Genomic DNA, 12,648 nt, shown 5'->3' with positions numbered 1-12,648 from the left:
TGAACAAAGTCCTGGGGTCCAACCCTTTGGCTCTCTGAAAAACCAGACACTTGGCCAGCCCAAGCCCTCCCTTCCTGGGGGCCAAATGTCTATCCACTATAAGTCCAGAGCTAAGTGTTTTGCCTCCAAGCACTGTCTCTATTTTGATCTCTTTGTTTTCCAGAGTTCCTATAATGTTATTTTAGCCAGTCTTCTGTTCTTTGGTTTTGTTTTTCCAGATCTTTCCATAACGGAACAAGGGCCTGAAGCTTCCTAATCTGCCATCTTGCTGATGTTACTCTCAATCTCTTTGTTTACCAAGAGGTAGTCACAATTGTTTTGTTCTATAATTTGTAAGTTCCTTCATCAGAAATATTATATCTGGAGAGCTCTGTATGCAAAATCAGAATTCTCTAAGTGTGCCTCTCACAAGGCACAGATATCTCAGGCAATTTTTAAAAATAATTAAATGGCATTGGCTTTGGAAACTGCATTATTATTAGCCCAGTACTTATCAAGCTTGAGCACGTGCCATTCTACCGACTCCCCAACCACTCATCTTTGTCAAAAACCTCTAACCCATGATGATATGCTCTTGAGTATGATTGTGGTGGTAATGAAAAGGAGACTACAGAGGTCTATTGTCAAATGACAAATATTTCATCTCTGTCTAAACTGAGACAGATCACATGACATAATTTTTCCCTGACACTCTCTAGAATAAGCAGGAAAAGGACCTTTCTCTCTCAAAGTTCCTTACATCTGGGTTTCATTACAGACAACTGGCTACATCTTTTCAGCATGTTCATTTTATAAGCTCTGAATTTTTTTCTTCCACTGGTAAAACAATAGCATTTCCAAATAAATTTAATTCCACAAAAGATTCCCAATAAGCCTTTGCAAATGTTGTGATCAAAGAACTTCAGTTTAGGGCCACAGGGGATTCTTGTTTTTGTAGTTGAATAAGAAATTTCTAATGGCAGCACACACCGTTGGAAGAGCTGAAACATTTCAGGAAGAGATGAGCATGATGTAGCCCATTGTCTGAGCCCTGCACTCACCCACCTATTAGACTCCTTTTGGAAGATGAGAGATTTTCTTCCTAGTGCTTAGCTAGGTTTCCCTTTCCCATGTGGAATTTTACAAGCCCTTACTTGGTATTTTGCTCCCTCTGTAATTGATTAGCACTAAACCAGAGGCAGTTATAAAAGTTTAATTCCAGCATTTCAATGTTATTTCAATGCTGCATTGGTAATACTGACAACAGTTATTTCTCAGATGACCTCTAAGAACAAATATTTAAAAAATAGACTTGAGGGAGATTGGTTCAAGATGGCAGAGTAGAAGGACGTGAGTTCACTCCCTCTTGCAAGAGCAGTGGAATCATAACTAATTGCTGAAAAATCATCGACAGGAAGACACTGGAACTCAACAAAAAAGATACCCCACATCCAAAGACAAAGGAGAAGCCTCAATGAGATGGTAGGAGGGGTGCAATCACGATAAAATAAAAATCCATAACCACTGGGTGGGTGACTCATAAACTGCAGAACAATTACACCACAGGAGTCCATCCACTGGAGTGAAGGTTCTGAGCACCAAGTCAGGCTTCCCAACCTGAGGGTCTGGCAATGGGAGGAGGAATTCCCAGAGAATCAGACATTGAAAGCTAGTGGGATTTGATTGCAGGGCTTAGACAGGACTAGGTTAAACAGAGACTCCACTCTTGGAGGGCACACACAAAGTAGTGTGCACATCAGGACCCAGGGAGAAGGAGAAGTGACCCCAGGGGAGACTGAAGCAGACCAACCTGCCAGTGTTGGACGGTGTCCTGCAGAGGCGGGGGGTGGCTGTGTCTCACCACTGGGACAAGGACACTGGTAGCAGAAGTTCTGGGAAGTATTTCTTGGCATAAGCCCGCCCAGAGTCTGCCATTAGGCCCACCAAAGGGTCTGTAGCCTCCAGTGCTGGGTTACCTCAGGCCAAACAGCCAACAGGGAGGGAACCAACAGCCCCATCCATCAGCAGACAAGGGGATTAAAGTTTTACTGAGCTCTGCCCACCAGAGCAACAGTCAGCTACACCCATCACCAGTCCCTCCCATCAGGAAACTTGCACAAGCCTCTTAGATACCCTCATCCACCAGAGGGAAGACAGCAGAAGCTAGAAGAACTACAATTCTGCAGCCTGTAGAACAAAAACCACATTCACATAAATATAGACAAAATGAAAAGGTAGAGGGCTATGTACCAGGTGAAGGAACAAGATAAAACCCCAGAAAAACAACTAAATGAAGTGGAGATAGGCAACTTTCCAGAAAAACAATTCAGAATAATGATAGTGAAGAAGATCCAGGACCTCAGAAAAGAATGGAGGCAAAGATCGAGAAGATGCAAGAAATGTTTAACAAAGACCTAGAAGAATTAAAGAACAAACACCTAGAAGAATTAAAGAACAAACAAACAGAGATGAACAATACAATAACTGAAATGAAAAATATACTAGAAGGAATCAATAGCAGAATAACTGAGGCAGAAGAACGGATAAGTGACCTGGAAGACAGAATGGTGGAATTCACTGCCATGAACAGAATAAAGAAAAAAGAAAGAAAAGAAATGAAGACAGCCTAAGAGACCTCTGGGACAACATTAAATGCACCAGCATTCACATTATAGGGGTCCCAGAAAGAGGTGAGAGAGAGAAAGGAGCCGAAAAAATACTTGAAGAGATTATAGTTGAAAACTTCCCTAACATGGGAAAGGAAATAAGCACCCAAGTCCAGGAAGCACAGAGAGTCTGAGGCAGGATAAAGCCAAGGAGAAACATGCTGAGACCCATAGTAATCAAATTGACAAAAATTAAAGACAAAGAACAATTATTAAAAGCAACAAGGGAAAAATGACAAATAACATACAAGGGAACTCCCATAAGGTTAACAGCTGATTTCTCAGCAAAAATTCTTCAAGCCAGAAGGGAGTGCCACAATATATTTAAAGTGATGGAAGGGAAGAACTTACAACCAAGATTACTGTAGCCAGTGAGGATCTCAATTCAGACTCAATGGAGAAATGAAAAGCTTTACAGAGAGGCAAAAGCTAAGAGAATTCAGCACCACCAAACCCTCTCTACAACAAATGCTAAAGGATCTTCTCTCAGTGGGAAACACAAGAGAAGAAAAGGACCTACAAAAACAAAACCAAAACAATTAAGAAAATGGTAATAGGAACATACATATTGATAATTACCTTAAATATGAATGGATTAAATGTTCCAACCAAAAGACACAGGCTTGCTGAATGGATACAAAACCAAGACCCATATATATGCTGTCTACAAGAGACCCACTTCAGACCTGGGGACACATACAGACTGAAAGTGAGGGGATGGAAAAAAATATTCCATGCAAATGGAAATCAAAAGAAAGCTGGAGTAGCTATACTCATATCAGATAAAATAGACTTTAAAATAAAGAATGTTACAAGAAACAAGGAAGGACACAACATAATGATCAAGGGATCAATCCAAGAAGTAGATATAAAAATTATAAATATATATGCACCCAACATAGGAGCACCCTAATACATAAGGCAAACTCTAACAGCTATAAAAGAGGAAATTGACAGTAACACAGTAATAGTGGGGGACTTTAACACCTCACTTACACCAATGGACAGATCATCCAAAGAGAAAATTAATAAGGAAACACAAGCTGTAAATGACACAATAAACCAGATAGATTTAATTGATAATTATAGGACATTCCATCCAAAAACAGCAGATTACACTTTCTTCTCAAGTGCACATGGAACATTCTCCAGGATAAATCACATCTTGGGTCACAAATCAAGCCTTGGTAAATTTAAGAAAATTGAAATCATACCAAGCATCTTTTCCGACCACAATGCTATGAGATTAGAAATCAATTACAGGGAAAAAAACGCAAAAAACACAAACACATTGAGGCTAAACAATACGTTACTAAATAACCAAGAGATCACTGAAGAAATCGAAGAGGAAATCAAAAAATACCTCGAGACAAATTACAATGAAAACACGATGATCCAAAACCTATGGGATGCAGCAAAAGCAGTTCTAAGAGGGAAGTTTATAGCAATACGATCCGACCTCAAGAAACAAGAAACATCTCAAATAAACAATCTAAACTTACACCTAAAGGAACTAGAGAAAGAAGAACAAACAAAACTCAAAGTTAGTAGAAGGAAAGAAATCATAAATATCAGAGCAGAAATAAGTGAAATAGAAACAAAGAAAATAATAGCAAAGATCAATAAAACTAAAAGCTGGTTCTTTGAGAAGATAAACAAAATTGATAAACCACTAGCCAGACTCATGAAGAAAAAGAGGGAGAGGACTCAAACCAATAAAATTAGAAATGAAAAAGGAGAAGTTACAACAGACACTGCAGAAATACAAAGCATCCTAAGAGACTACTACAAGCAACTCTATGCCAATAAAATGGACAACCTGGAAGAAATGGACAAATTCTTAGAAAGGTATAACCTTCCAAGACTGAACCAGGAAGAAATAGAAAATATGAACAGACCAATCACAAGTAATGAAATTGAAACTGTGATTAAAAATCTTCCAACAAACTAAAGTCCAGGACCAGATGGCTTCACAGGTGAATTCTATCAAACATTTAGAGAAGAGCTAACACCAATGCTTCTGAAACTCTTCCCAAATTTGCAGAAGAAGGAACACTGCCAAACTCATTCTACAAGGCCACCATCACCCTGATACCGAAACCAGAAAAAGATACTACAAAAAAACAAAATTACAGACCAATATCACTGATAAATATAGATGCAAAAATCCTCAGTAAAATAGTAGCAAACAGAGTGCAACAACACATTAACAGGATCATACACCATGATCAAGTGGGATTTATCCCAGGGATGCAAGGATCCTTCAATATACTCAAATCAATCAATGTGATACACTATATTAACAAATCGAAGAATAAAAACCATATGATCATCTCAATAGATGCAGAAAAAGCTTTTGACAAAATTCAACACCGATTTGTGATAAAAACTCTCCAGAAGGTTCGCATAGAGGGAACCTACCTCAACATAATAAAGGCCATGGGGCTTCCCTGGTGGCGCAGTGGTTGAGAATCTGCCTGCTAATGCAGGGGACACGGGTTCGAGCCCTGGTCTGGGAAGATCCCACATGCCACGGAGCACCTGGGCCCGTGAGCCACAACTACTGAGCCTGCGCGTCTGGAGCCTGTGCCCCGCAACGGGAGGGGCCGCGATAGTGAAAGGCCCGCGCACCGCGATGAAGAGCGGTCCCCGCACCGCGATGAAGAGTGGCCCCCACTTGCCGCAACTAGAGAAAGCCCTCGCACGAACCGAAGACCCAACACAGCCAAAAATAAATAAATAAATAAATAAAGTAGCTATAAAAAAAAAATTTAAAAAAAAAAGAAAAAAAAATATAGTAGAAAAATATTAAAAAAAATAAATAAATAAAAAATAAAGGCCATATATGACAAACCCACAGCAAACATCATGCTCAATGGTGAAAAACTGAAAGCGTTTTCTCTAAGATCAGGAACAACAAAAGGACATCCACTCTTGCCACTATAATTCAACATAGTTTTGGAAGTCCAAGCCACAGAAATCAGCGAGGAAAAGGAAATAAAAAGAACACAAACTGGAAAAGAAGAAGTAAAACTGTCACTGTTTGCAGATGACATGATGCTATACACAGAGACTCCTAAAGATGCCATCAGAAAACTACTAGAGCTAATCAATGAATTTGGTAAAGTTGCAGGATACAAAATTAATGCACAGAAATCTCTTGTATTCCTATACACTAACAAGGAAAGATCAGAAAGAGAAATTAAGGAAACAATCCCATTCACCATTGCTACAAAAAGAATAAAATACCTAGGAATAAACCTACCTAAGGCGGTAAAAAACCTGTACTCAGAGAATTATAAGACACTGATGAAAGAAATCAAAGATTACACAAACAGATGGAGATATACCATGTTCATGGATTGGAAGAATCAATATTGTGAAAATGACTATACTACCCAAAGCAATCTACAGATTCAATGCAACCCCTATCAAATTACAACTGGCATTTTTTACAGAACTAGAACAAAACATCTTCTAGACACAAAAGACCCCGAATAGCTAAAGCAATCTTGAGGAAAAAAAATGGAGCTGGAAGTATCAGTCTCCCTGACTTCAGACTATATTACAAAGCTACAGTAATCAAGACAATATGGTACTGGCACAAAAACAGAAATACAGATCAATAGAACAGGATAGAAATCCCAGAGATAAACCCACACACCTATGGTCAACTAATCTATGACAAAGAGGCAAGGATATACAATGGAGAAAAGGCAGTCTCCTCAATAAGTGGTGCTGGGAAAACTGGACAGCTACATGTAAAAGAATGAAGTTAGAACACTCCCTAACACCATACACAAAATAAACTCCAAATGGATTAAAGACCTAAATGTAAGATCAGACACTATAAAACTCTTAGAGGACAACATAGGAAGAACACTCTTTGACATAAATCACAGCAAGATCTTTTTTGACCCACCTCCTAGAGTAATGGAAATAAAAACAAAAATAAACACATGGGACCTAATGAAACTTAAAAGCTTTTGGACAGCAAAGGAAACTATAAACAAGACGAAAAGAGAACCCTCAGAGTGGGAGAAAATATTTGCAAACTTATTAACAGACAGAGGATTAATCTCCAAAATATATAAACAGCTCATGGAGCCCAATATTAAAAAAAACAAACAACCCAATCAAAAAATGGACAGAAGACCTAAATAGACATTTCTCCAAAGAAGACATACAGATGACCAATAGGCACATGAAAAGCTGCTCAACATCACTAATTATTAGAGAAATGCAAATCAAAACTACAATGAGGTATCACCTCACACCGGTTAGAATGGGTATCATCAGAAAATTTACAAACCACAAATGCTGGAGAGGGTGTGGAGAAAAGGGAACTCTCTTGCACTGTTGGTGGGAATGTAAACTGATACAGCCACTATGGAGAACAGTATGGAGGTTCCTTAAAAAACTAAAAATACAATTACCATACGACCCAGCAATCCCACTACTGGGCATATACCCAGAGAAAACCATAATTCAAAAAGACACATGAACCCCAATGTTCAATGCACAACTATTTACAATAGTTAGGTCATGGAAGCAACCTAAATGCCCATCGACAGATGAATGGATAAAGAAGTTGTGGTACATATATACAATAGAATATTACTCAGCCATAAAAAGGAATGAAATTGGGTCATTTGTAGAGACGTGGTTGGACCTAGAGACTGTCATATAGAGTGAAGTAAGTCAGAAAGAGAAAAACAAATATCGTATATTAACTCATATATGTGGAATCTAGACAAATGGTACAGATGAACTGGTTTGCAAGGCAGAAATAGAAACACAGATGTAGAGAACAAACACATGGACACCCAGGGGGGAAAGCTGGGGGTGGGGGATTGTGGTGGTGGTGGGATGAATTGGGAGATTGGAATTGACATGTATACACTAATATGTGTAAAACAGATAACTAATAAAAAAAACTTAAAAAAAATAGACTTGAACTGATCAGTAAACACAGAGCATCTAGATCTAAAGTAGCATTAGCCTTAAACTGTGTATATTCAGTATTAGAGATCATTTTCTAGAAAACATTGGAAAACCAATGCTAATGCTTTATTTGATAGAATGATTTACATTAGTAGTAAAAAGAGAGTTGTCGCTTTTATTTAACATCCTCACAGACATTTCCCAAACCAAAATTCTCTAGCAGTTCTCTGTCCCCAGGTTAATAAAGTAGTTTTAAAGAAACTGCCTGCCAATTACCTTAAAGAAACAATTAACATGCTAGATATGAGCTTTGGAATCTCAACCAGGTCTGATATGATGGAGATCTGTCTAGGTGAATTTTTACATTACTCAAAGACTAAACCTTATAAAACAGTGGTTGGGGAAATTGTATGTTATCATTAATTAATTTTAGGAAATTTGTAGACTCGATTCTAGTTCTAACTTTTTATAAGCTGTTTTGAAACAAAGAGGTCAGATACTCCATCCTCAACTTCTAAAACTCATTTGTGCCTGTCTTACTGCGCTTGATTTTCCATTTTATCTTCCTGCTCATGGACTTCACTCTGCAGGACCGCTGAAATTTCCTGAGTGGCTTGTGTGTCTTTCATCTTGGCTGGAAAAGAAGTCTCTTTTCTTTTCTGGGAAAACAAATCATGACATTAGTCAGTGAATAGAGCTGAGCTTCAGGGCAGATTTTCTTTTTTGAGTGACCTCACTTGTTAATCTAACTACCTTAAAGCACCTGCCAGACTTCATGATTTCTTAACCAAGCTGGGGCCAGAACCAGGATTCTAATATGAATATGTAAGCACTGATATAGCCAATACTGATATTGGCTAAAAATATTAAACAAATCAAGATGAAGGTGTGTAGCACTCACTGGAAGCAACTCAAGAGGCAGCGCAGTAACCCAGCAAAGCTACCTTTATGATTACAACTTTCACATCTGGCCAACACTGCCTGTTAGAACACTGTGAAGTAATGTCTCCATAGTTACAAAGTTCCAGTCTCTGAACAATTACTATGTTAATGCTGCACCTGCTTTGCAGTTTGCAGACATCAAATAACAGTAACTTGCTTTTAAGAGAGCCGTTTATCCTACCAGACAAACTTTGCCATCAAAATGTTTGATATCCTATTTTGGATTTCTTAGGATTAAGGCTAGTATGCAAATATTGGGGGAGTTAATCACTGTTTTTTGTCTTTTTGTTTGTTTTGTTTTGACAAATGCTCTTTGAGCACATGGCAACAGCTAGGCAGCAGGAACAGTATACTTTTAAGGCGAAAAGAAACCTATTGGTAGAAACAGTGAAATCAAAGCCAGGAGTTCTAAATTCTTCTAGTTACACCAGCAATATGATTTAGAAGAAATCACTTAATTCAGATTCTATCTTGAGTAAAAGATCCACACAATGTGTCATGATAATAATGGCATGGGAATAAAATTAACCCATATGAAAGTAAATGATCATACACAGTAATAAGATATAGAATGATGATGATTACTGGATGAGTAAGTTCATTCAATAAATATTTAAATAAGCATCTACTGTGTACCAGGAACCAGCAAGTTACTATGAACAAATAATTCCCACTTCAAGGAATAATTATAAAATATCTTCCAATTTAGATTAGAAAATGGCTTCCAAAAAACTAAAAATAGAACTACCATATGACACAGCAATCCCACTACTGGGCATATACCCTGAGAAAACCATAACTCAAAAAGAGTCATGTACCACAATGTTCATTGCAGCTCTATTTACAATAGCCAGGACATGGAAGCAACCTAAGTGTCCATCGACAGATGAATGGATAAAGAAGATGTGGCACATATATACAATGGAATATTACTCAGCCATAAAAAGAAACGAAATTGAGTTATTTATAGTGAGGTGGATGGACCTAGAGTCTGTCATACAGAGTGAAGTAAGTCAGAAAGAGAAAAACAAATACCGTATGCTAACACATATATATGGAATCTAAAAAAAAAAAAAAAAAGGTTCTGAAGAACCTAGGGGCAGGACAGGAACAAAGACACAGGTGTAGAGAATGGACTTGAGGACACGGGGAGGGGGAAGTGTAAGCTGGGACGAAGTGAGAGAGTGGCATGGACATATATACACTACCAAATGTAAAATTGATAGCTAGTGGGAAGCAGCCGCATAGCACAGGGAGATCAGCTCAGTGATTTGTGATCACCTAGAGGGGTGGGATAGGGAGGGTGGGAGGGAGACGCAAGAGGGAGGAGATATATGTATATGTATGGCTGATTCACTTCGTTATAAAGCAGAAACTAACACACCATTGTAAAGCAATTATACTCCAATAAAGATGTTAAAATAAAATAAAATATATAGATGTATATCTTAAAAAAAAAAAAAGGAAAATGGCTTCCATCTTGGAATGATGAACAGTATTTAAATACAAAGGACAATGAAGAAAGTAACTCTTTTAATAAAAGAAAAAGGCAGTATATCACATAATGAGGCAAGTAAACGAGAGGAGAGTAAACATTTGACTGTATTTTCTTCATCTCAGAGATGAAGAGAAATTCCTTATCAGCATTATAGGCCAATTGCATAAATACAGCATAAAGAGATTTATAAATTTATACTTATGTTTAGAAAAGATTTAAAAATGGATTTATTATTTCGTGCCACTGTCCCAGTTTCCCTAAATCTACCTGTCTGGATGGTTTCCTAGCTGTAAAAATTTCTGTACTTGAACCACATATGTTAGCATGATGTCATTATGACCTCATTTGTTTTATCAGAGCACCTATCCACATTTTCCAGCATAGTTTGGAGAAACAAAGTTCTGCCAACTGAGAACAACTTTGAAAAGCTTTGAAATTGTGAACGTTTCAATAGTTATTTCCCACACAGGATATTTTCCTTATTTCCCTTCCCCAAATTAGAGCATATATGCAATTAAAATCAATTTCCTCTTTTACTGCTTCTCAAACTAAGCCAGTGGTTTTCAAAAGGAGATGAAGTGAATCATAGGGGGAATTTTGTAAATATGAGGGGACATTAATAGTAGTCATAAAGATTTGGTGGGGTGCTACTGGCATTTAGCGGACAGGATCCAGAAATGCTAGATTTTCTGAAATGTGGCAGATAATCCTACTTGGCAAAGAATTTTCCCATGTACCACATGACTTGCCAGACATTCATGTAGATGAAAAATAGTTTATAATTATTTGAGCCTAAAGCCTAGCTCCATATTACATATAAATACAAAATATTTTTGTACCCTTTTATTTTGTACACAATTACTTACATTGAGGGAAGATTATAGATTGGTTTGTTCAGACCTTTTCCAAGAATTGTTCATCAGTTTGGAAAAATTACATCATCAATGGCAATACCACTTGGTGTATTCATGTGGCTGTTATAACTTATTTGATATAGGTAATAACCGTAGCAACAATAACAAAATCAACCTGAATCTGATGAATCCTCTAAATTACATAAAATACAGAGAACAGAAGAGCACGTTAGCTAATAGATCAAGAGATTTAAAAGACACCCGTTGTAATTTGTGGATATAATTTATAACCTAATTCAAGCAAACTGTAAAAAATGCATAAGACATTGGAAATTTAAGTACTCTGGATATTTAATGATACTAAGGAATAAATGTTAAATATTTAAGGTGTTTTACGGTATTATGATTGTATTCTTTTAAACAAGATGCCTTGTTGTTTAGAAATACATACTGAAACATTTAGAGATAAAATGATATGATGTCTAGATTTGCTTCAAAATAATACAGAGGGTAGGGAGTGGATGGAGTTGTGGATGAAAATGATGGGAAGTGACGTAATAGTTGAAGCTAGGTAATGGGTACTGGAGGTTTGTTATACATCATGTTTATTTTTTTCTATAAATGTTTGAAATTCTCTGTTGTAAAAAGGGAGGATCATTTGGGGATGTGCAGACTCCACACATTGATAGCATCATCTTCATGGCTGTCTCTAATTCAGGAAGGACAGAGTCAAGATAGAGCTGAGAGGGAAAAGCAGAAACACTTACTGTTTATGAGGTACAGTAGCCTTCACACAGGTTCTTTCACCACAGCTCTGGAAGATGGGAGTCTCCCCATTTTCCCAAATGAGGAAGTGGAAGTTCAGAGAGATGAATACCTCTTCCAAGGTTATATGGTCAATAGATGGCAGAGCCAGGATTTGGTCTCACATCCATTTGTTACAAAATCCCCTTCACTATACTCCCTGTTTCTCTGCTGTAATTCCTGTCCAATGTCTTCCTAACTCCTTCCATGGTAACTGCCTAACCACTTACCTACTCCCAAACCAGCTTTGTCCTGATCTTTCTCTTTGCACTGGTCTCAGATCACTCTCTCCCAACTTCTGGACTCTGTGTCATTTCTCTTTGGCCTTATCCTCTATTGGGAAAACACCAGAATTTTGCATGAGGAATTGAAGCCCCATAAGAGTAGATATAGGGCAAAATAAGATGATGAAAACTGAGTCTTATATTATGAGCTTTTACCTTGATTAAGAAAAAATTAAAAGTGGCAAAATACCACCATATTCAGTAATCAAAAAAAGACAAAATATTATATGTCCATAATTTTTTAAAAGTTGAAAAACACAAAGAACTGGCTTTATGCATCCTGGTCCTCTGTCTCCACATATGGAGACCATTTGCACAGTAGGGGATTTTTTTATTAAATCAGTAATATAAATAAAATGTCTTGTGTGAATGAAGGTTGTATATATAAAGAGAATTTTCTTCCTCTCTCAGGCCATGGGTGGAAATTTCCAAACTGAGTAATATGCAATTGAAGATTACAATTTAAAACATGACATGTTCCACTAAGATTCAAAGAGTTTGTATATATAGGAATACAGTTTCACATTTGCACCCATATTATAGTATAAATTCCTATTGTAAAGCATTTTACTAGTCTAAAAATATACTGTGTTTCTTCATTTCCTTCACACAGAACCACATGTAAATAACACAGCCTTGAACAGAGATGCTATTATTTCCCCTTGACGTCAGGGTCA

The 12,648-nt window shown here is 37.3% G+C and overlaps 1 protein-coding gene across 1 annotated transcript in view; it reads right to left on the bottom strand.

Annotated features, from left to right (window-relative positions):
* Positions 1-12,648, bottom strand: part of LMNTD1 (lamin tail domain containing 1) — a 423,286-nt gene that overhangs the window by 28,392 nt on the left and 382,246 nt on the right. The window contains exon 5 of the mRNA XM_057557559.1: positions 8,130-8,248. Coding sequence (XP_057413542.1) covers positions 8,130-8,248 — 119 coding nt within the window. The remainder of the gene's footprint in view (positions 1-8,129; positions 8,249-12,648) is intronic.

Source organism: Balaenoptera acutorostrata, chromosome 11 (genome assembly GCF_949987535.1).
Source record: "Balaenoptera acutorostrata chromosome 11, mBalAcu1.1, whole genome shotgun sequence".
Taxonomy (NCBI): Eukaryota; Metazoa; Chordata; class Mammalia; order Artiodactyla; family Balaenopteridae; genus Balaenoptera; species Balaenoptera acutorostrata.
This window is presented reverse-complemented; position numbering and strand designations above follow the sequence as displayed.